The sequence below is a fragment of the Cydia strobilella genome, chromosome 21 (genome assembly GCF_947568885.1).
Source record: "Cydia strobilella chromosome 21, ilCydStro3.1, whole genome shotgun sequence".
In the NCBI taxonomy this organism is placed as follows: domain Eukaryota; kingdom Metazoa; phylum Arthropoda; class Insecta; order Lepidoptera; family Tortricidae; genus Cydia; species Cydia strobilella.
The window spans coordinates 7,569,191-7,593,007 of NC_086061.1; the positions used below are offsets into that span (position 1 = coordinate 7,569,191).

At 38.1% G+C, this 23,817-nt stretch overlaps 1 protein-coding gene and 1 long non-coding RNA gene across 4 annotated transcripts in view; one reads left to right on the forward strand and one right to left on the reverse strand.

Annotated features, from left to right (window-relative positions):
* LOC134751104 (mediator of RNA polymerase II transcription subunit 25-like) overlaps positions 1–23,817 on the forward strand; it is a 34,612-nt gene that overhangs the window by 9,239 nt on the left and 1,556 nt on the right. Inside the window, exons 7-15 of one of the 3 annotated variants that reach the window (XM_063686453.1) lie at positions 7,987–8,148; positions 8,766–8,963; positions 9,636–9,779; positions 10,058–10,157; positions 14,811–14,965; positions 15,425–15,619; positions 16,999–17,076; positions 18,693–18,818; positions 22,202–22,265. In XM_063686453.1, coding sequence (XP_063542523.1) covers positions 7,987–8,148; positions 8,766–8,963; positions 9,636–9,779; positions 10,058–10,157; positions 14,811–14,965; positions 15,425–15,619; positions 16,999–17,076; positions 18,693–18,818; positions 22,202–22,240 — 1,197 coding nt within the window. In that variant the 3' untranslated portion in view covers positions 22,241–22,265. The remainder of the gene's footprint in view (positions 1–7,986; positions 8,149–8,765; positions 8,964–9,635; positions 9,780–10,057; positions 10,158–14,810; positions 14,966–15,424; positions 15,620–16,998; positions 17,077–18,692; positions 18,819–22,201; positions 22,266–23,817) is intronic. The other 2 variants (XM_063686451.1, XM_063686452.1) reach the window with 2 other exon arrangements.
* The window catches only part of LOC134751125 (uncharacterized), a 223,790-nt gene that overhangs the window by 6,908 nt on the left and 193,065 nt on the right, over positions 1–23,817 (reverse strand). The gene's annotated exons all lie outside the window — the stretch shown is intronic.

Here is a 23,817-nt window from a genome sequence, read left to right on the forward strand (position 1 = left end):
CTGTATCTCCTAAACCGTGCGTGGTACCGCAAAAACAATAAAATTTTCGTTCCCCTTTATGCAACCCATAATTTATATTTAAAAAAAACGCAAAATTTAAAAAAAAAACTTTATAGGGCTGTATCTCCTAAACCATGCGTCGTAGCGCAATAATAATAAAATTTTCGTTCCCCTTTATGCAACCCATAATTTATATTTAAAAAAAAAACGCAAAATTAAAAAAAAAAAACATTATATGGCTGTATCTCTTAAACCATGCGTCGTAGCGCAAAAATAATTTAAAAAACCCCTTTAAGAAACCCGTAATTAATACTTAAAAAAAAAAAAACAAAAAAAAACAGGAAAAAAACTTTATAGAGCTGTATCTCCTAAACCGTGCGTGGTACCGCAAAAACAATAAAATTTTCGTTCCCCTTTATGCAACCCATAATTTATATTTAAAAAAACGCAAAATTTTAAAAAAAAATCTTTATAGGGCTGTATCTCCTAAACCATGTGTCGTAGCGCAAAAATAATAAAATTTTCGTTCCCCTTTATGAAACCCCAAAGTAATATACAAAAAACACAATGTAAAAAAGAAAAAAAGAAAAAAAACAATAAAAAAATCTTTATAGGGCTGTATCTCCTAAACCATGCGTCGTAGCGCAAAAATAATAAAATTTTCGTTCCCCTTTATGCAACCCATAATTTATATTTAAAAAAAAACGCAAAATTTAAAAAAAAAATCATTATAGGGCTGTATCTCTTAAACCATGCGTCGTAGCGCAAAAATAATTTAAAAAACCCCTTTAAGAAACCCGTAATTAATACTTTAAAAAAAAACAAAAAAAAACCAGGAAAAAAAACTTTATAGAGCTGTATCTCCTAAACCGTGCGTGGTACCGCAAAAACAATAAAATTTTCGTTCCCCTTTATGCAACCCATAATTTATATTTAAAAAAAAACGCAAAATTTAAAAAAAAAATCTTTATAGGGCTGTATCTCCTAAACCATGCGTCGTAGCGCAAAAATAATAAAATTTTCGTTCCCCTTTATGAAGCCCCAAAATAATATACAAAAACACAAGAAAAAGAAAGAAAAAAATAATAACAAAAAAACTTTATAGGGCTGTATCTCTTAAACCGTGCATCGTAGCGCAAAAATAATCAATATCCGTTCCCCTTTAAGAAGCCCCTAATTAAGATTTAAAAACGCAAAAAAGAAAAAGAGAAAAAAATCATTTTAGGGCTGTATCTCCTAAACCGTGCGTCGTAGCGCAAAAATAATAAAATTTTCGTTCCCTTTTATGAAACCCCAAAGTAATAACAAAAAAAGCAATGACAAAAAAAAGAAAAAAAAACAACAAAAAAAACTTTAGGGATGTATCTCCTAAACCGTGCATGGTAGCGAAAAATAATCAAATTGTCGTTCCCCTTAAGAAGCCCTTAATTAAGATTTAAAAACGTAAAAAAGAAAAAGAAAAAAATCTATATAGGGCTGTATCTCCTAAACCGTGCGTCGTAGCGCAAAAATAATCAACTTTTCGGTCCCCTTTATGTAACCATTAATTTATACAAAAAAAAAAACGCAAAAAAAAAGTTTTTTTTTTATAGGGCTTGATCTCCTAAGCCATGCGTCGTAGCGCAAAAATAATTAAATTTTCGTTCCCCTTTATGAAACCCCAAAGTAATATACAAAAAACACAACGTAAAAAAGAAAAAAACAATAAAAAAAACTTTATAGGGCTGTATCTCCTAAACCGTGCGTCGTAGCGCAAAAATAATCAAATTTTCTTTCCCCTTTATGCAACCCATAATTTATATTAAAAAACAAACGCAAAAAAATCAACAAAAATCTTTATAGGGCTGTATCTCCTAAACCATGCGGCGTAGCGCAACAATAATAAAATTTTCGTTCCCTTTATGAAGCCCCAAAGTAATATACAAAAAAAGCAATGAAGAAAAAGAAAAAAAAAATACAAAAAAACTTTATAGGGCTGTATCTCCTTAACCGTGCATCGTAGCGCAAAAATAATCAATATCCGTTCCCCTTTAAGAATGCCCTAATTAAGATTTAAAAACGCAAAAAAAGAAAAAGAGGAAAAAAAATATTTAAGTGATGTATCTCCTAAACCGTGCGTCGTAGCGCAAAAATAATAAAATGTTCGTTCCCTTTTATTAAATCGCAAAGTAATATACAAAAAACACAATGTAAAAAAAAGAAAAAAAACTTTAGGGATGTATCTCCTAAACCGTGCATGGTAGCGAAAAATAATCAAATTTTCGTTCCCCTTAAGAAGCCCTTAATTAAGATTTAAAACCGCAAAAAAGAAAAAGAAAAAATCTATATAGGGTTGTATCTCCTAAACCGTGCGTCGTAGCGCAAAAATAATTAACTTTTCGGTCCCCTTTATGTAACCATTAATTTATACAAAAAAAAACGCAAAAAAAAAACCAAAAAAAAAACAGAAAAAAAAATCTTTATAGGGCTGTATCTCCTAAACCAGACGGCGTAGCGCAACAATAATAAAATTTTCATTCCCCTTTATGAAGCCCCAAAGTAATATACAAAAACACAATGAAAAAAAAAGAAAAAAAAAACAATAAAAAAAACTTTATAGGGCTGTACTGTATCTCCTAAACCGTGCGTCGTAGTGCAAAAATAATCAACTTTTCGGTCCCCTTTATGTCACAACCATTAATTTATATTTAAAAAAAAACTGGCCAAGTGCGAGTCGGACTCGCGTTCCAAGGGTTCCGTACATTACACAATTTAAGCAATGTATTTTTTATGTGAAATGTCTTTAAAAGACCCGTAGGGGTCGGATCAAAAACTAAGTAATTAAGTCCGACTCACGCTTGACTGCACATTTCGAATAGGTTTTCCGGTAATCTGTAGGTAAAGATCTATTTTGTGTATTTTTTCAAAATTTTTGACCCAGTAGTTTCGGAGATAAAGGGGGGGGGGTCATTTTTTGCCTATTTTCTTGAATAACTTCTAAACTATTTATCTTAAAATTATAAAAAAAAATTTGCGAGCTTTCACTAAACTGCTGTAACTCGGTTAGAATCCACAAAGGGGACTTTACTAAATTTTGACACATATTACTTCAAAAAAAAATTATATTGATAAAAATAATGTTATCCGTTGGAGTTGGAGACGTCCTGAAACGAAAGCGTTCAATTCATGTTATGTTGTGGGGGCTTGGGTAACGATAATCGCAAGCCATAATTTTGTAACATACTAATATACCAGGTGGGGCCTGTAACACGACCAAAATAATTAAAACATAATATTCTACTCATCAAACGATGACACTTTTTTTCAATAACTTTCAAATATATAGGTATTATAAAGTCTTGTATTTAATGTACATCATTATCATTGTAATCTATGTTGCATGCCACGCTTAAACATAACAAAAATCACAATAAATTGCGTCTTAAAATAAACTTAAAGTCTACTAAAAATCGAAACAAAAAAGTCGCTGATGTGATATTCTCAATCAAAAGGTAGGTACCACTTTGTCGTTTACCATAAAGACGAAATTTGATTATATCTTTATACAAATAATCTGTCAGAGAGTCCTCGACAAAGTGGTCAGTATGAGGAGTGAAGCCTACAGTTTATTTTTAATTATATTTACATACCTACTCCCACACTACGGTAAGATTGGTAAGGTACCTTTTGATTAGGAACGTCACAAATGATGGTCAGTATGAGGAGTGCAGCCTACAGTTTATTTTTAATTATATTTACATACCTACTCCCACACTACGGTAAGATTGGTAAGGTTGATAAGACAATGTAATTGTGCCTCCGAAATGAAATAAATACACTGTATCGCAAAACTAAGTGGCGAGACAGCTCATATTGCCATCTCTTTCACTCTTGGTTTGTCTTAACAAGGGTAAAGGAGATAGTATTAAGATATAGATATAGATAGATTATTTGCCGCCAGCTAATATTGCGGCAAGTATAATAAGCACCCCACCCGCGTAGGTACCCTTCCCCGCGCACGCCCTTCTTGCTCAATTGAGTTTTATTTTGCCAGATAGTAAAAAAACCGTGGATCAAAATGACCCAAATTATGAATGATGTATCAATGTGGTATTATAATATTGTAGACGTAAACTTAATAACATGAATTTTTTTTTGTGGCAGATACAGGTTGTTAATTAGAAAAATTTTTTTTTTTAATAAAAGCGGTGGATGAATTTGACACAGATTTGTTTGAATAACATATAACAATGTTCTGTAAAGTACAACACTTCATTTACTGACTATAATATTTTTTTAGGCGTTTTAGGATCAATATTAGGTATTTATTAAATGCCATTATACCCGTGGATGAAAATGACACAAAATACGTGTGTATGTCGGAAGCCACTTTGCCTTTACAGGGAAACAAAGAATTTCGTCTCTAATTTTTTTTTTACAGAATGCTGATTGAAAAAAGAAATACCTAAATTTCTACCTAAGCAAATACCTAGGATGACACAAAATATTATTTTTAGGTTTAGTATATGGTCTGGAAACTATATATAAAAAATAAGCAACATTAATATTCTTATAACCTCAGAAGTTATTGGTACAGGTCTAATAGTCTAGTTTATTTTGTTTCTTATCATTGCAATAGTCCTGCACTAACCGGGGCTTGTCCTTGGGTGCACTACTATAGTGCATACAGGGATAATCGTCGGTTGGTGTCACATCACCTTTTAGAGTAAATTGTCTTTTTACAAGGGGCCTCTGCGTGTTGGCTTCGGCCCCACGCACGCCTTCCAAATGTCCGGGACCCCATGGTCCCGAGATTATGTAAAGGACGAACATAATAATAATAATAATATTAACGATCGCAGCGCCGGGCCGTGCTCGTCGACATCACCATCCCCCATGATGAGAATCTCGTGAAAGCCGAGAAGGACAAGTCCAGTAAGTACCTAGACTTGGCTCACGAGATAACCGCCATGTGGGATGTTGATTCGACGATCATTGTCCCGATAGTCGTTTCAGCGAACGGTCTCATAGCGAAGAGTCTCGACCAACACCTTGAGAGACTCTCGCTAGGTGGTTGGATCAAGGGTCAGATGCAGAAGGCGGTGATCTTGGACACGGCGCGGATAGTCCGCCGGTTCCTCTCTCTGCGGCCCTGACCACCGGCAGCTTGGGCCCTGCCCCGCTGCTGGCGGCACCCTAGGTTAGGTTTTTTATAATTTGTTTATATGTATTTTGTATTGTTTTGTAAGTGTTTTTATATTTTACTTTTATATGCATATTATAAAAAACCTAACATAAGAAAAAGAATAAATAAAGAGAATAATAATATAAGCCTTTTATTCAGACATATTTTGTTTTTACAAATTTTACATTTTAAAGTTTATATTGTACATATCTTATCTAAACATAGTTTTACATATAATTTATCGTTTCAGACAACATCGGTTTGGTCTGTGTGCCGTTTGGCAAAGGCCTCTTCCATCCCTTTCCAATTTTCTCTATCTCTCGCCAGTCTGGTCCAGTGTCTCCCTGCGAATTTTACGATTTCGTCCTCCCACCTCATTTTTGGTGGTCCTTGTTTCCTTTTTCTATCTTTTAGGAACCACCATATAATTCTCTTACTCCATTTCTCTTTGCCCCTGATCGTATGACCTGACCACCTCCATTTGAGTGTTTTAACTTTGATGGTTACGTCTTCCACACGTGTTTTAGATCTAATAACCTTGTTTCTGAATCTATCTTTCAATTTAACACCAATCATGCTTCTTTCCATGGACCTTTGACATACTTGTAGTTTTTTTAAGTTGCTCTTTGTTAGAGTCCAAGTTTGGCTGCCGTAGGTTAAAACTGGTAAAATGCATGTATCAAACAACTTCCTCTTTGTAGCTACATTAATTTCTTTGTTCTTCATAACTTCTCTCATTGACCAGTACCGTTTCCATGCGTTAGTTGTTCTTCTAGTAATCTCTTTCTCCATCTCGTTATCCATGGATATTGTTTGTCCTAAGTATATGTATTCATCCACATACTCGATGGTTTCCTGGTTTACTACTATAGGTGTCTTTTTGGAGTTGGTCATTGTTTTGGTTTTTTCCGCGTTCATTCGCAGCCCCATTACCTCACTCTCGCTGGCTAGTTCCTCAAGCATACTTTGCAGATCTTTGGCTGTTTTTGATATCAACACTAGATCGTCTGCGAAGCGTAAGTGTGTAAGTGTGATACCATTGATTTTAATTCCGTAATTGGGATTCCCATGCCAGTTAAGATTCCGAAAGATTCCCTCAAGCACCGCAGAGAATATTTTTGGCGAAAGAGGATCCCCTTGTCGTACTCCTTTATTTATTTTGATCTCTTCTCCCTTGCTTTCTAACTGTATTCTAGCAGTGCTCGCTTCGTAAATGTTCCTAATTACTCTAATGTAGTTCGATATTACACCTTGCTCTTTCAGGGCTTCCCAAATTTTATTATGTATGAGCGAGTCAAAGGCTTTGCTGTAGTCAACATATGCTATGTATAGTGGAATTTGGTATTCCTTGCATTTTTCTGTTAGTTGCCGTACAGTGAAAATGTGGTCTAGCACCGAAAAGTCGCGTCTGAACCCGGCCTGTTCCTCTGGTTGATTTTCGTCTAGTATGTTTGTTAGTCTGTATAGTATTATCTTTGCAAATATTTTATAGACATTTGACATCAGACTAATAGGTCTATAGTTGTTTATGTTATAAGGGTCGCCTTTTTTGAACAACAATATAATGTTTGAAGTAGTCCATTGAGCAGGTATTATTTCTTTGGTTATAATTTCGTTGAAGAGAGCTGTTAGTACTGGAATCGTTACATCTTTTGTAGCCATGATGAGTTCATTGGTTATACCATCAGGTCCGGGAGATTTCTCCTTTTTTTGAGAGGTGATAGCACGTTCGACTTCTGCTTCTAATATGGTTGGTATTTCATCTTCCTCTCCTTGGTCCAAATTGATTTTATTTTGTTGTTCTGTCGTTTCATAAAGGGCCCTGTAAAACGTTGTAGCTACTTCTAGTATGTTTTGTCTCCTTGTTTCGCAGCTATCCATGCGGTTATTGTTTACTTTAGTGATCCAGCTTTTTTTGTTGTCTAGCTCCTTCCATGCTTTTTTAATACCTCCAGTTTTGTTCACGTGCTCTTCTATGACACGTTCTCTGTATTTTTTCCTATCCTTTCGTAAATTTGTTTTTATTAGTTTACTTATTGCCGCTATGTGGTTCCTTGTTTGTCTACCCTTGTTAGTTTCCTTTATGAGATTTGCTCTTTTTTCAATTAATTTTCTTGTGTAGTCAGTTATTTCCTTTTCTAACGTGTTATTAGTTCTTGTAAGATTTTGTGTTGTTTGTTTAATTTTCCTCTCCCAAAGGTTGTATTTGTCTTGAACACTTAGGTTTTCTGTTTCAGTATTGAAGTTGCTCAAGATATCCTTACTAATTTTATTTACCTGTTCGTAAATGTTGCCACTTATCTTGAGAAGTTTAGGGTTGGGAATTGGTCTTGGTTTCTTTTGGGGGTTTGCTTTCAGCTTAGCTCGTACCATCCTATGATTTCTATTGAAGTTTATGTTGCTCACAACGCCCGTGTCTTCAAATTGTTTGGGTTGGTTGGTTAGGATGAAGTCGATTTCATTCTTGACGCGTCCTCCTGGAGAAATCCAGGTCCATTTTTTCGATTCCCTTTTTTTGTATTTGCTGTTTAAGATAGTTAAGCCAATTTGCGAACATCGGTGTTCGTGGTAGGCCATTGGAATCGAAAAACGTTCCGTCTGGTTCAGACCTAGAACCAGCTATCAAAGGTACTACAGGTATCCTCAGAGCACTAACTAAGTGTAATACTTACGCCAGAGTAATAAGTTCTACTGGTAAACTTCGCTGGGACCGTATCAATAATTATCCGCTTTTTATTTCAAGACAGTGTGACAAGACACTTAATAGACGCGTTTTGTTAGAGAGTGAACCTTCTGTACCTATTACTATTATTTAATTTCAGCCCGGTATCCAACGCATGCCCGGCATGATGGCAGCAGGCCCATCCAGCGGGCAAGCACCAACTCCACAACGGACTTACATATGGAGCGGCGTGCTAGAGTGGATGGAAAAGGGCAAGAACCCTGGAGACCAGCAGAAGGTTACCAAGCATCTTCCCTGTCAAGTAAGTGTCACGGTACATCTTCACTATGGTTAGTGAAATAGTTTTCTATTTGATGAAATTATTTGAGCCACTGACATGGGAAGGTGGTTTAAAAAGTCTAGTGACTAGGAGAAGATCACCTAGTATCATCTATGCGAAGTAATTCAATTATTGACCGACCAAAGGGTCTCATTTTCAGCTTCAGCAAAAATGCATCGGCACCTACTCACTCGCTCTCGGACCGCGTTCGCATGCACCCGCGCACTTGTTTTTGTTTACCTGCCGCTTACGCAAATTCAAACTAACGCTTTCCTATTTAGTTTTTTTTGTATGATTATAATTTAAAGTTGAAGTTGCTCTTGTCATATCATCGCTTCGACGCTATCGCCCTGCTTCGCACAAACAAAGGCAGACGTGTAGTGACCTGCCCGGTTACTACACTTTCATATGTCCGGCTGTTCTCTTCTACAGGTCACAGTTTGCCTGTTGATTCACAGTCAAAGACTTTCAGAGCATCTAGCTATGATTGGTGAAAATAGGTTGGCCAACGCTTATCTTAGTTCATGAAGGGATTTGAGCAACTTTTTGTTGTGCTACGTTTTGCTTCTTTCTAATATTATCCACCTTCACTCTTTTAGGTATCAGCCAACTCCAAGGACATAGAGCCAGAGCTGAAGGTGGACACGTGGCCCAACAAGCTCCTGATGCAGCTGATGCCAAAACAGCTGATCAGCAACATCGGAGGACAGTACCTCAAGGATAGCAAGTCTGTGCTGTTCCATCTTCAGCAAAACGAGGCCTTGGATGCCCTTACTAAAGTCATGGTCAATGGATTTGTAAGTATATATATATATATATATATAAAATATTTTATCCTAATATAGTGATCAATTGACAATTTTTGACCACATTGGATCAAAAATGTTCGAATTGTTAACCTCAAATCAGTCGCGCGTCACCCGAAAAGTACCAGGCGATCATAATACGCTAAGAGTAAGCAGCACTCTGGAGGTTGAAATAGCAAGTCTGTCTGTTCCATTAGGCAATTACGAAAGTCATTGTCAATATATTCGTAAGTATATTTTAAAAACCCTCATATTTTGATTAGGTACCCTTATTATTTAAGCAAAACGCAACAGAGTCCATTTCCGACTATCACCCCCCGCACCGTCTCAAGACGGGCATAAATTGCCTTGAATATAAATAATGGTTTATTTTATTCTCCTGTTGTAGAATCTACTTTTTTTAGGGTTCCGTACCTAAAGGGTAAAAACGGGACCTTATTACTAAGACTCTACTGTCCATCTATCTGTCACCAGGCTGTATCTCATGAACCGCGATAACTATAGACAGTTGAAAATTTCACAGATGATTTATTTCTGTTGCCGCTATAACAACAAATACTTAAAAAAAAAGGTTAAATTTGTACGGAACCCTCGGTGGACGAGTCCGACTCGCACTTGGCCCTTTTTTTCTAACAAATACTTATTCATATGTTAATTTCGCAGGCCGGCTGCGTCCACTTCTCACCGATGTCTTCGCCGCCGCAATGTGACATCAAAGTGCTGATTCTACTGTACACGCCCGACAAGAAAGCTTACCTCGGCTTCATACCTAACAACCAGGCTACGTTCGTCGATCGGCTACGAAAGGTAACAGTGTGACATCAAATTGATCGGTGGAAGCCGGAGAGCTGGCCCGCAGATGGGCTGAAAAATCGATTTTTAAAGTTCCTTTTGATCTATAAATTAGTAAAGGGCTTTGAGCTAATTATTACTCAACCACAGTGCAGGCGGCAATGAGGAGTAGACCCGATTTTTATTTTGCTGTCGATATTTTTTTCGTTAGATTTGGGACGTCGCGTGGGCGTTACAGTGGGACACTATAGGATCGTATAAATAAAAAAATAAAATTAAATCCGATGTTACAGGTGATTCAGCAACAGAAAATGACGCAGATCATCAAACAAATGCCGCCGGCCGCCAGCTCCGCGCCTATGCCGGGCGCCATGCCCACCGCCACCATGGCGGGTAAGCCATGCTAGCCCCACTGCTGTGTTGCCTCGCGTCGCGTCGCGTCGCGTCGTAACAACGCTTTACATGGCGCATGTCGTTCATATATGTAAGACGACGCTTGTGACGAAACAACGCGACGCAACGCACCAGGGGGGCCCCTCCAAACCACACACATACATATGAAAATTTGCTGCGTTCGCGCGCCAAACTACCTCCAATGAAATGGGTGCCTTTCATCCCTTAGTTAACAAGCTACTATTGAGCACCTTGGCGGCTCCGATGTACAGTCAACAATACCATTCGCTTAGCACCTTTGCATACAAACTTCTATGCAGGGGGGGTAACTTTTCTCCGCAGCTGACTGTACGTTATGGCAGTGTCATTAACGCCCATGCTCGTAAAAAGCTTTCGCTAAAAACTAATCAATGCTTGGGATTAGGTTGCCATCATAATCATCATCATAAAGAACTGAACTGGAAAAAGCATGTCGAAACTACCATAACCAAGGCACTGAGGGTGTTTGGAATGTGTAGAACGGCATATGGCAAAACGTGGGGTTTAAACCCAAAGGTACTGAGATGGATCCCATGATGGTAAGACCTATCATTCTGTACGGATGCCTGGCATGGTGGCCAAGGACACTAAATAGCACATGCAGGGATGCCCTTACTAAAATACAAAGAACGGCGTGCATGGCTATTACTGGCGCGTTTAGAACGACGCCAACAGCGGCGATGGAGGTACTACTAGACCTCCCGCCGCTGCACCTAGTGATACAATCTGAGGCGCGGAAATCGTTACACAGGCTGGCTTTGACAGGCCTCTGGAGCGATAACAAGCCAAAGACTAAACACACAAACATGGAATGTGACAATTTCATGAAAAGGATTACGAATATGGGCTGCGATAAGATGCAACCCAAGTTTGTGTTCCGTAAGAATTTTAATGTTAAAGTTCCAACAAGGGCTGAATAGACCGAAGGTCTTGAAGCACCAATGTCTGATGATAATGACATCATATGGTACACAGACGGGTCCAAGACAGATTCTGGTACTGGGGCAGGCATTTATGCAAATGACTTTAGTAGTAGCATAAGCATGGGCAATTACGCCACTGTCTTCCAAGCCGAGACATACGCTATAATTGCCTGTGCACATGAGAATATAGTTAGGCAAACCCAAGGGAAGAATATCTATATTCTCAGCGACAGTCAAGCTGCACTCAAAGCGCTTAAGCCGCCTAGAGTGGACTCTAGACTGGTATACAATGGCATCCAAGCTCTGAACAAGCTTGGAAGGCAAAACAAAGTGCAACTGGTGTGGATCCCAGGGCACGAGGGATTCATGGGCAATGAAAATGCAGATGAACTTGCCAGAGCCGGATCTGCAAACAACCTTATAGGTCCGGAACCATTCGTGGGGCTCTCACAGGGAACCATCACAACGGCTATCGAAGACCTTACTAAGACCAAACACCAGGAAGAATGGGACAGTCTGACGGGTCTAAAGCACTCAAAGCTCTTTATACAAGGGGTAGACTCTGGTTGGAGCAAGAGGCTTTGGAAACTTAGCAAACGGCAACTCCAAATAATAACGGGGGTGTTTACTGGCCATTACGGGGTCAAGGGAATCCTGGCCAAGATGGGGCACGCTGACAACACCGATTGTCGTATGTGTGGCGAAGAGGAAGAGACAATAGAACACCTTATGTGTGAATGTCACGCCCTCGCCAGACAAAGAATGAAGGACTTTGGAACAGGCTACCTGGTACCAAAGGAATTCAAAAAGCTACCCATAAGGTCCATCATCAGGCATATGGAGATGGTGGGGAGGGCTCTTGAGTAGCGGACGGACCTTTCCTAGGGGGTAACTGCACAAAAGATCCCTATGGGTCGAAGTGTATCCGTAAGGGCCCCCAAAACTATAAGATAAGATAAGATAAGGTTGCCATCGGACCCTCCTGGGAAACTGCAATCTTGAATATCAACTTTCGTGCTTCCGACAAGATTCATACGACGCGCCGCGCACTATAGGCGTGGCGTTTAAAGGCACGAATTAATAAACTAGTGGATGTGAAATGACTCCTATTTAGTATGAAAACCAGTGTCGCTAAACTCACACATTCATAGCCACGTTAAAATATGTCACACACTTACAAAATTGCTCTGATTCGTAGCAACTTTCCATACCAAAAGGTTATTACCGGTGGACATTTCTCGAACGAATATCAACTGTAGGCTACATGAGTGACGGTTTAAAATATAATGTCAAAGCTATATGACATACGACTCTTTCATTATCTCATTCATCTCACAAAGGCTCGCTCAACGTTCACCTAATACAACTACTCAACACCAGATGGCGTTATTTTATATAATTTTAAAATCACTTACTTATTACAGGCGAGAAAAGGGCTAAAAAACCAGTATAAGTAAGGTCTAATTACGCATGGTTTGTTACGGATCTCACGGTCACGTTACACTGGTGTTTTCGAGATCTCTACACGCCTGCGAGTAGCTAACCGTTGGAACTTCTTTCCATTCGACGATATAGGGAGGGGACAGTGTAATCGGAGTGTTTTATCGATATTTGTGTGTTCAGTTAGGTATTGATATTTCATTAAGTACCGTATGTTTTAACACATTTAGATGATACTTTATTTATGATTATAATATAGGTAGTGATAATTGTGATTGTATGAAAAATAATATGTAGTACAGTACAACAAATATCTAACTAGAAATTTGTTTCTTATTAATTGACCAACTAGGTTGTTAATGTGAACATTAAATATATCTTAAAGTCAAACAGATAAAATCATAGTTCTTTAAAGGTGGTTCTTTTAACTCGGTATTGCTGTTATTTTGTAATCACAAATCTGCAATTACTTACATAGGTAAGTATTCGTCTTTAACAATATATTTACTTGTAGCAGCATTTAAGGCCAATCTAGACGGGACAACCTGATTAAATTGTCAAATTAATTGTATGGTGTGAAAGCATACATGAAACTGGCTCATCGATCCCACTTGATTTGATTGTAAGATTGTGACCTATCAAATCAAGAAGGGGGGCGGCAAAATTCCAATATTTGACGCTAGTTTGCGTGGTACGGATCACTTTTTATTAATTTAGTGAGCCCGAATGTCACTAATAATTACTAAATTAGTAACTAAGTTTTAGGCGTGTGGACGCTACATGAGATATATGGCAATTTTATCCCCAGAAATCTTTCTCTAAGAAATGCTCCTAGCAAATGGTGCTATATTTTTGCGGAAACTAATTTTCTTGCCCAGTAGCATTGATCCATTTATTTTTAATATCGGCATCTTGTGGTAACCTACAATAATAAATAATAAAGAAATAGAAAATATAAAACGTTTATTCATGGCACATTGCATGCATTGTACGCATAAGTGCATTAAGTACCTAGTCTAATTATATTAACGATGAAAATATGATGGGTGTAAAAAACAAAAACGTATGTAAAGGAATACGAAGGTTTGAAAGGTTGCCATGAAATGACCCCGACTTAACTTAGTGCTTGATGACCAGAGCTGCCATATTTACTAAGACATTGATTATCCCAAATAATAATAAGAAACGTGTCTAAAATAATAATTTATTACCGAACCAAACATCAAACTTGAAATATCGTAACTTTAACTTTATCGATATAAATATCGACATTGCGCAGCATCTGAGTAGCGAAGTTATTTGACATTTAGGATAGCGAATATTCCAGATAAACGTAAAGAATTGTGACAAAGGATTGTGAACTCTAAGTTCTAACTGATAAAATATAGATTTACTTAACGAACATTCGTAAATAATGCAAAAGAAACAGATTTTTCGTATTTATCGGATTATATTTAATTAAATAACCACCGGTGATAGGAAATACCTCCACGTGAAAGATTTTTTAAACCGCTGTGATTTCTGCAGCTTAATACTGCACAATACGGCATTTTAAATTTAATTATCAATTTTTGTTAGACGAGCGTACGTACGAAATGAATGTCATTCGAGCATGAAGTTTACACAACAACTGAGCATAGTCTGTGCATAAAGTGAGTCGGTCGCTACTAACTGTCGGATAGACGGGAACGCCCACTTGCCATCTCCATCCTACTCCGTGTTTAAAGGTTTAACAATAAACAAAATTAAACTATCGTGAGACATATTTCAAAATATTTAGATCAGTATGTTTCACTCACTATTATTTTTAGTCGCTTTTGGCGACATGTTTCGGATTCATCGGAAATCCTTCCTCAGGCGTGTCCGCGGCGGGTGTACGTCGCGCCGTGGGTGCTGGTTTAACAATAGTAGATTATACAAGTAGGACCGATATAGGTCGAGGATAAAATAGGGATTTTATTTCCGAGTTACACATATATTCTGCTTTTCACTTCGATTGCGAGGAAAATATACAAAAATATCCAATATTTTAGGTTTTTTACTCTTTTTACCGTATTTATTTAGGACTAAAGCAAATCGTCCTCGGGCGCGCCGGCCGCCAGCTGCATTACTTACTTTATTGCTTAGTCAATAAGGATTAGTTAATAAGGAGGAGGAATAGGTGATTTTACTTTATGCACTAGAGCATAATAAGCACAAACCTCAATTTTACGAGCATGAGAAGTGAAAAAACTTATTATGATTTGTACAGGTGCAGGCACAATGCAGCCCACGATGTCGTCAGCGGCCGGCATGAGCGGCATGGGCGGCATGGGCGCCGGCATGGCGGCCGGCATGAGCGGCATGCAGCCGCTCGGCCCGCAGGCGCCCAGCCCGCAGGGCATCGTACAGCAGATGCATCCACAGGTTGTTTATTAGTTTTTTTCTTGCTTGAGTAAACCCTAGGGGTTGTCCATTAATCACGTCATACTTTTTTTGGATAGTTTTTGTTTCGGTCTCGTGTTCTGATTAGGAAAAATATGGAAGATTTTTTTTATAGCTCGGTTTAATTCCTCACTCGGTGATTGAACATTTACTCGATTACTAACGATGGCATCTATCAGTGAATCAAATTTTACCGGTAAAGAGTAGTATAAGCAACCGTACATGGTTTAACGTTAATTATAACAACGTTAAATCTGTCTCCCAGTGGTAACGATACTATGTTTTTAACGGTATTTCAAGCCCTGCCTTAAACGGATCCCCACTATTTTTGTTACATCCTGTATACAGTGGTAAAGATAAAACTTGTCAAAATTTGATTATGTCACCGGGCCTCTCAGGAGGTTGTACAAGTAAATTTTATAAGTTGAAAACAATTTTTAGGGTATGATGGGCATGGGCGGCAACATGGGCGGCCAAGTGCCCCAGCAGCAGCAACAAGCGCCCGGCGGCAAGGGCCCCCGCCCCTCGCAGCTGGACGGGCTGGAAGCCGCCCGCCAGCAGAACCTGGAGAAGATACAACAGCTGCAACAGACTTTAGAGGCGGCGCATCAACAGGAGGCGCAGTTTAAGAGTCAGGTACTGCTAAAGTTACAAGTCACTGAAAGACCTGTGGCAGCCGCCCGCCATAAGAACCTGGAAAAGATCCAGCAGTTACAGCAGACGCTTGAAGCAGCTCATACAGCAGAAGGTGCAGTTTAAGAGCCAGGTACTTTTGGAGTTACAGGTGTTGAGGAACAGCTGGGCCTGGAGAACCAGAAGGTGCAGCAGAGGGAGGTACCAGCAGGAGCAATCCAAGAGCCAGGTACTGCTGGCGTTACAGCTGGGTCTAGAGCAACTACTGGATCTGGAGAACCAACTGTAGTAGCTGCAGGCATCAGCAGTTCTAAAGCCAGGTACACAAGTACATACCGGGCTAATGTTTCATTAGATATTTTAGAAACTAAAACTTTGTAAGTATAGGGAACGTGCATGGACTGTAGGGGGCAGCACTGTAGGAGCCCCTTGTTTATTGGCGCGAAGGGTAAATGTCAAGTTTAAGATTCCAATGTAGCCCACAAGATGGCAGAAACTACAATGCACAAGAAAACGTACGTGGACTGTAGAGGGCAGCACTTGCTTTGGCATGAAGTGTCAATGTACATGTTTATGTTTCCGATTCAGGCCACAAGATGGCAGACCCTCCAACGAGCACGGCCCCTATAGCCAATGGTTGTACGGTCAAGGAATGTTAACTTTAGTACTATTTGGTACCTTGTCACAGCGACAATACTTAGTACATATTAGGTTCCTAGCGACTTTAATATTGATTGTCTCTGTGACGAGGGAAGAAATGGTACTGAAATTAAATCTTAGACTTTACAACTACCTTAAAACCATGCATATTAATTAAATAGTGATGTAACTTAAGCCTCCGTCTAGTCGCAAAGACTTTAAGGCTTTCGAGGCTTTAATTTTAAATGTTTAGTGAGGACTAACTTACAACACTAGCTGTAAATGTTGGTGCCGGTCTTCAGTAAATATTGGTTGATATAGTTGTTCGGTTGATGGACATCGTGTAGTCAGCATCAGAAGTGGCCAAGCGGTTCAAGTGTCCAAAATGATCAGAACTCATTCTTAATAACAAATTAATTTTGTATTACCCAGACATCTCACAATAAAACGATACCACAAACCTAACCGTTTAAGTGTAATGCTCTTACGTTAGATGTCGCTAGGCGCCTCTCTAAGGCGCATATGAGTGATATGATGGAAATATTCGCTGTCATCGAAGGAAGTCTCGGTAGCTCAGTTGGCAGAGCGATGGGCTAGTGATTCAGTCGCAAGTTTGTCTCGCCCGAGACGGTGATTTTTCTACATCGTCTATTTCTTAATAACAAAGTTGCCACTTCTGCTGCTGATTGTATGTTGTATCTTGAATGTTGGTGCCGGTCTTCAGTAAATATTGGTTGATATAGTTGTTCGGTCGGCAGATGGACATCATGTCGCACCTGCAAGCAGCTCAACAGCAAGAGCAGCACTACAAGCAGCTTGAGGTAAGAGGTTAACATTTTTTTATGATATAGGAGCCAGGAGGCAAACGAGTGTAAGTGTGGCATACAGGTAAGTGGAGCTGGAGCTGGCCGTCAGATCAAGTCTGTTTACACATTGATTATATAGGAGCAAATACCTAGGGAATACATGCACACTGAAGGAGGCAGCTCGCAACCTGAAGACTGCTAGGCTCCGTGGAGGAGCCGGGGTGGTTAGAGTAGCGCTACCTCGTTTCACGCAAAATAGGCACATTTGGATGTCGATTTGCGGAAAATGCCCAGCAAAACTAACTAACTAACATTGATTAGTGTTTATTGCGAGTTCATACATTTAGCACTAAACGCAAGTCGCAAATGGATGAACTGGCAATAAACACTCAATTTGTGAACAGGCCCAATGTGACGGTCAGCCACACTTCCCCCTATGCCATGCCGCTTTGACCCCGGTGCTATTAGGGAATAGCCGCGAATGTTGAAGAAGTGAAGACGCAGGTTCGATTCCTGCCCTGGGCACTGGATGCCGTGGTCACTAAACTTTTTTCGTATATCACATCTATGTTTACTTAGATGGTTGGCAGTCCTCAACTGTGCGTTTCTACAGAAACTTCCTGCTACGCACAGCTAAACTATTGAATCAACCCGCGCAGTATTTCCGAACCGATACGACCTTCAAACCATCAAGAAAAGAGCGTACTCCCATCTTAAAGGCCGGCAACGCACTTACACCCCCTCTGGTGTTGCGGGTGTCCATGGGCGACGTTAATCGCTTACCATCAGGTTAGCGATTAACTCGTTTTCGTCTGCTCGTTTGCCTCCTATGTCATAAAAAAAGTTCTCGAGTCGTCATAAATACCTTTCTTTTATTGGTTTTAGGGGCGTTCAAATATTAGGTACGTAACGCAATTTGGGGAAGGGGGGGGGGGTCTTATAAAACGTTACGCTACGTTACAGGGGCGGGAGGGGGTGTTGGAACAAGGCGTTACGTAACATTGTTTTTTTTAATGAAATAACATACATACATAATACATGCATACATAATCACGGCTATTTCCCGGAGGGGTAGGCAGAGACCACGGATTTCCACTTGCTACGATCCTGACATACCTCTTTCGCATAACATTCCTCATACACGCTCGTTTATTTCTTCAATTTTATTATTATACTTTGCTGAACATAATTGTGACTTTTTTGTGTTGTAGGTAGGGGGGTACACGAAAACGTTACAGTGTACGGGGGGGGGGGGGGGGTCAAAAATCTTCGAATATTGCATAACGTAATATTTGAACGCCCCCTTATTGCCTACTGTGGACATGTATAAGTTTCTATTAGATATATAAATAGTGTATATATATATTTATATATATATATATAATATACTTAACTAACTTAGCGGTTACACTCACGTAACCGCTAAGTTAGTTAAGATAAGATAATATTTATTCATTTAAAACTTATGCTAATTGTCTTTATACAATGGTAAGTATACAATTTATACTTAACTACTAGTACATTCATAGATTCAACTCAAAATAGGTACAGGTCAAGTTAATATGTCTCACGATAGTTTAAATCCGATTATATATAATATGTTAGTGCTATGAACCGTATAACCATTCCAGGAGCAACGTAAACACCAGCAGCAACTCCAATTGCAGCAGCAGCTTCAGCGAGGAACCGGGGCTGTTCCTCGCATCATGCGCCCCATGATGCCTTCCAACCCTGGCCTCAGGCATCTACTGCAGCAGGTACTTCCAAAACTAGGGTTCCTATCCAAACCTACCCTCTGGGTTCAAGGCCCTTCCAAACCAAAATTCTGTATCCGTTACTACCTGACATCATCAGACATAGAACGTAACAGAAACACGAGTGCTTTACATAATGAAAACTCGATAAATCAGTTTTTTAAATACCGTGTCGGTGACAAACAAGCGTACCTATGGTAAGCAGTCACCGTGGCATATGGACGCCACGGACGATAGATTATTAAATAGCATACGTATAATGTTCTGTTACTTACTTAATTTTCAAATCAATTACACGTCGTTATATTTAGTATGTACCTAAATGTAAAAATTAATAACAATAAAGTATATTAAAGAAGATAACAGACATGTAGCTATCTTCTTTAACTGATTCGGTGCGGATAAAACAACAGGCGTGTCATCAATGTTTTTAACGTGTGGGCCGTGTGACGTATGACACGAGAGGAGTGTCATTTTAAAATCATTTTTTTTATTTTTCAAATTAAGTTTCAGAAGGCTTTTATTAACATTTATAACGTTTAGTAACATCGATAACAGAGACGCATCGATATTTCATTTTGTCAATAACTCGTTTTTGCCACGAAAAGTTCTATGTTTGAACATCATAGTGTATTTATTAGCAAAAATTTATCAACTATACAGGGTTATTTTTCATACTTAGCCAAATTTTCCGAGAGGTGTATATATGAGCAACTTTTACTACGGGATCAACTCACTCTGAAATAGTGAAAGAAATTCGGCCTCTCCCATCGAATAATATCGATATCTGATCAGGAGTTTAGTCTCTAAACAGCCAATTTTTTTATTCGCAGTAAAAGTTCTTGTAAAATATGGATATGGGTTGAAAAAACATCCTGTTTTAGAGATTTAAGAGGTGTAAAGTCTAAGTAAAGGCACTCAAGTTTCACAGCGGAAAAATGGTAGAATTTTCAAATGAGTCACAGTCAATTTTTATTAGTATTTTTATCCGTACAGCGCCATCTTCATTAGCTGTCGAATTCTTCGAATTTATCTTGGACTTTACACATCACACACGATCCATGAATCTTTTGCATTAGCACACAGGTATATATATATAATACTAAGACGCGTAAATCTTGTTTTTTTTTTATACTTCATTTAAAATATTGGCTCATAAGCAGGATGATATGAACGCCTCGCTCGGTCGATACGAAAAGTAAACGTCAAAAACAAAGTGATGGCCAAATTGGCTAAATATGTTGTAACACAACTTTGTTGTCGTACAAATAAGTGGTCTTATATTTGGTCAAGAAAAAATCTCATTGTGATTTTTGTTCGTGATTTTTATTGTCTGTTAGTCAATAATATTAATATACTTAACTATTCACTTTATACCTAATACACTTTATAACTTTGCATAATGTTAAATAGGCCATTGAAGGGAATTTTTTTAATTATTGTCAATGTAATCTACTTATTTTAAGTATCTCTCTTGTAACGACATACCATGTAATGCACATATTACTTTATGGTAAATAAATGAAAATGAAATAACTTTAATAACTTTGTGTGGTTTATTTCTTTTTCTGCTATAACTATGTATGTAGACGCTCAAGAATTGTTATAACTTTTGAAATGTAATATTTCTTCTGAGTAAATAAATGTCGTTACCAGAATTTGGCCGTCACTCAATACGACCTTTTTAATGTTGATAACGCTTATGCCTATATTATATGACTATACCTGTTAATGATTATAACGCGTCTTAGTATTCTCTAATTCAAATAAATGCTACTAGTCTATTTTTTGTAAATAGTGCTTGATCATATTAGAAACTTCGCTTTGAAAATAAATTTACAAAATCCTTAATAACTGATCACAGCACAATCATTTTTAAGATTAATTCGTGGGGTAAATGAAAAAGTAATTCACCGTTAATAAAAATTAAAATTTGAACAACATTTTCGAAAGTACAGTATAAAAATACACCTTGTATAACTTAGTTTTATGAAACATTAATATCAGTTGTAACTTGTACACTACAGTTTATATATTTACCGACCGATATGTAATAATAACATTCTTCTTCTTCCTCGTGTTATCCCGGCATTTTTGCTACGGCTCATGAGAGCCTGGGGTCCGCTTGACAACTAATCCCAAGAATTGGCGTAGGCACTAGTTTTTACGAAAGCGACTACCATCTGACCTTCCAACCCAGAGGGTAAACTAGGCCTTATTTGGGATTAGTCCGGTTTCCTTACGATGTTTTCCTTCGCCGAAAAGCGAATGGTAAATATCAAATGATATTTCGTACATAAGTTCCGAAAAACTCATTGGTACGGGCCGGGGTTTGAACCCGCGACCTTCGGATTGAAAGTCGCACGCTACTTACCGCTACGCCACCAGCGCTCTAACAACAACAACAATCTAATAATATTTCCCATTAAATAAAAACATTAAACATCCAGTCACAGATTTTCTTAACTTTTTTTTTGCGATTAATACCTAGTAACATAAAAAAAAGTGAATTACATTTTTATTGCCCATATGTGACGTTTTTAACCAAAAGGTACCACATTGTGAGGTCAGGTTGATTTCAAATTGAAGCTATATGGAAATAGCGCCTTATTGACAACCGACAATAAGTACCCTTTTGTCTGAGAATGGCACATATAGTAACTTTACTTTCTTTTTCAGAAGCACTGTACATATTGTAAATATATTAAAATCAAATTTCACTTATTTGATCGCTTGTGGAAAACATACTCCGTACAAAAAAATTAAGTTTCATTTTATTTCAGTTAAATGCAATTTTTAGAGAGTAAGTTTTCCACATTTTCATATTCTGGCTAATTGCTCTACTTATTTCAATGCCTATTTTCATTATTCATAATAAAATATTAGTTCAAAAGTGAAATTACGTAAATCAAATTACTATTACTATGTTATTTCTGATGGGCGGCTGACGAAAGCAAATTACGTCAAAATAATACCTACTATAAATATATGAAAGAACTATTAATTTTACTTTACTTTTGAACTAGTATCTGATTCATCTTTTTCTTAAATTACGGCATCAAGTCTTGCATTGCAAATATATCTTTACCGATCGGTTATTAAGTTCATATCTGGTTAAATTTCAGACTGATTGACATTTTCACATTTTCATTGATAAATAAATATAATAGACGCTTAAAGTAGTGCAAAATTATCCTTACCACAATTAGACAGCTTAAGTTTTTGTTATAACGTCAGTGGGTACATCAACGCGTTTTATGCAGCGGTGTCACCAATCCTTTATATTCATTTGTCTATGTTTTAACATATGTATACACACCAAAGCAACACTTGACGCCATCTTCATTTCCTAAAGCTTTGTCCACTTCATGTAGCACTTGTTTTAGCAACAGCAACAGCCCCGCGGCGGGCGCCCGCACATGTGAACGCGGCCTTACCCACGCCTGCCAAGTAATGCTTGCATACACTTTATACTAACAACACACACCATACAAGGGCCCGGGAGGAACCCTAAGGCACTTAACTAAACTTGAGGTCAAAAATAAGAAGTGAAACAAACCGGCCAAGTGCGAGTCGAACTCGCGCACGAAGGGTTCCGTACCATTACGCAAAAAATGGCAAAATCACGTTTGTTGTATGGGAGCCCCACTTAAATATTTATTTTATTCTGTTTATAATATTTAGTGTTATAGCGGCAACAGAAATACATCATCTGTGAAAATTTTAACTGTCTAGCTATCACAGTTCATGAGATACAGCCTGGTGACAGACAGACGGTCTTAGTCTCTAAATACATAATTATCACACCATTTAAATCCTTCGAAGTTCTCCCGGGCAGGTTAGTTAATCTGGCTACCCATTTTCATCAATAAAAAGAAATTCGCCTTTTTTAGTGACAAAATGGATGGTCAGATTATATTGAACTAGATGTAGCAGATGTTCGTACTTAGTGTCTTTTGCAATTAAATACTGCTCAATTCAAAATGTTTGTGCTGACCTCTAAAAAGTTGTTTCCCATCTCTCCATTTCTATTTCGACGTCATAATAGTAAGCTTATAATACGGTTTACCTCACGTATTTTCGCGCGCGACATGTTTCGTAGATCGTGAACGCTTTTAGTGATTGAAAATGGCGACCTAGGCTCTCCGAAACATGTCGAGTGACTGAAAACCACCACCTTTCACCACCACCACCCTTGTCTGGCCACCTTTTGTACCATATTTCATGCAAAATAAAATTATTTTCTTTCTTTCTTTCTTTCAAAATACGTCAGTTAAACCGTATTATTAGCTTAGTGTTGGTATGACTCACGACAGTTTAAATTCGACTTCATAATAGGTATAAAAACATCCATACGCCTAGTTTTTGACTATTATGCTTGCTACATCTATTTCAATATATGGTTTGTGACTAACACTATGTCATCATTAACTCAATTAATTGGCCATTCCTATACTTTATTATGACGAGTTAGGTCTATTATGGGCAAATAATTGTGTTGCTTTTCGTACCTTCGCCAAAATCTTCTGACCACTGTATATGTAGCATTTTCATCGGATTTCTCGCTCGCATTCCTCCATCCTTGTCATGATACCTTTTCATCTTGTTACCATATTGGGCAGATTATTTTGACTTGGGTATAGCATAATTGGATAAAAATTATCAATTGACTAGGACAGCGGTTTCTAACCTGGGGGTAAAACTGGCATTTTACAGGGGTTAGGTACCCAAGAGTAGTAGGTACTACAAGAAAAAATATTAATGGTTATGGAGGAGGGGTAAAATCGAGTTCCCTAGTTAGTCAAAGGGGTCACAGTACTAAAAAGGTTAGGAACCACTGGACTAGGATAATCCAATTCTCTTTGTCCTTTTCATTATTGATAAATTAAAAATAAAACACGAAAGGTGATTATTTTACTACCATTGAATTGGTTGTGGATTGGATCATTTTGGTTTTTAATGTGTCTAAATTTGTGTCATTTTTAGCCAAAGAGCATCACTT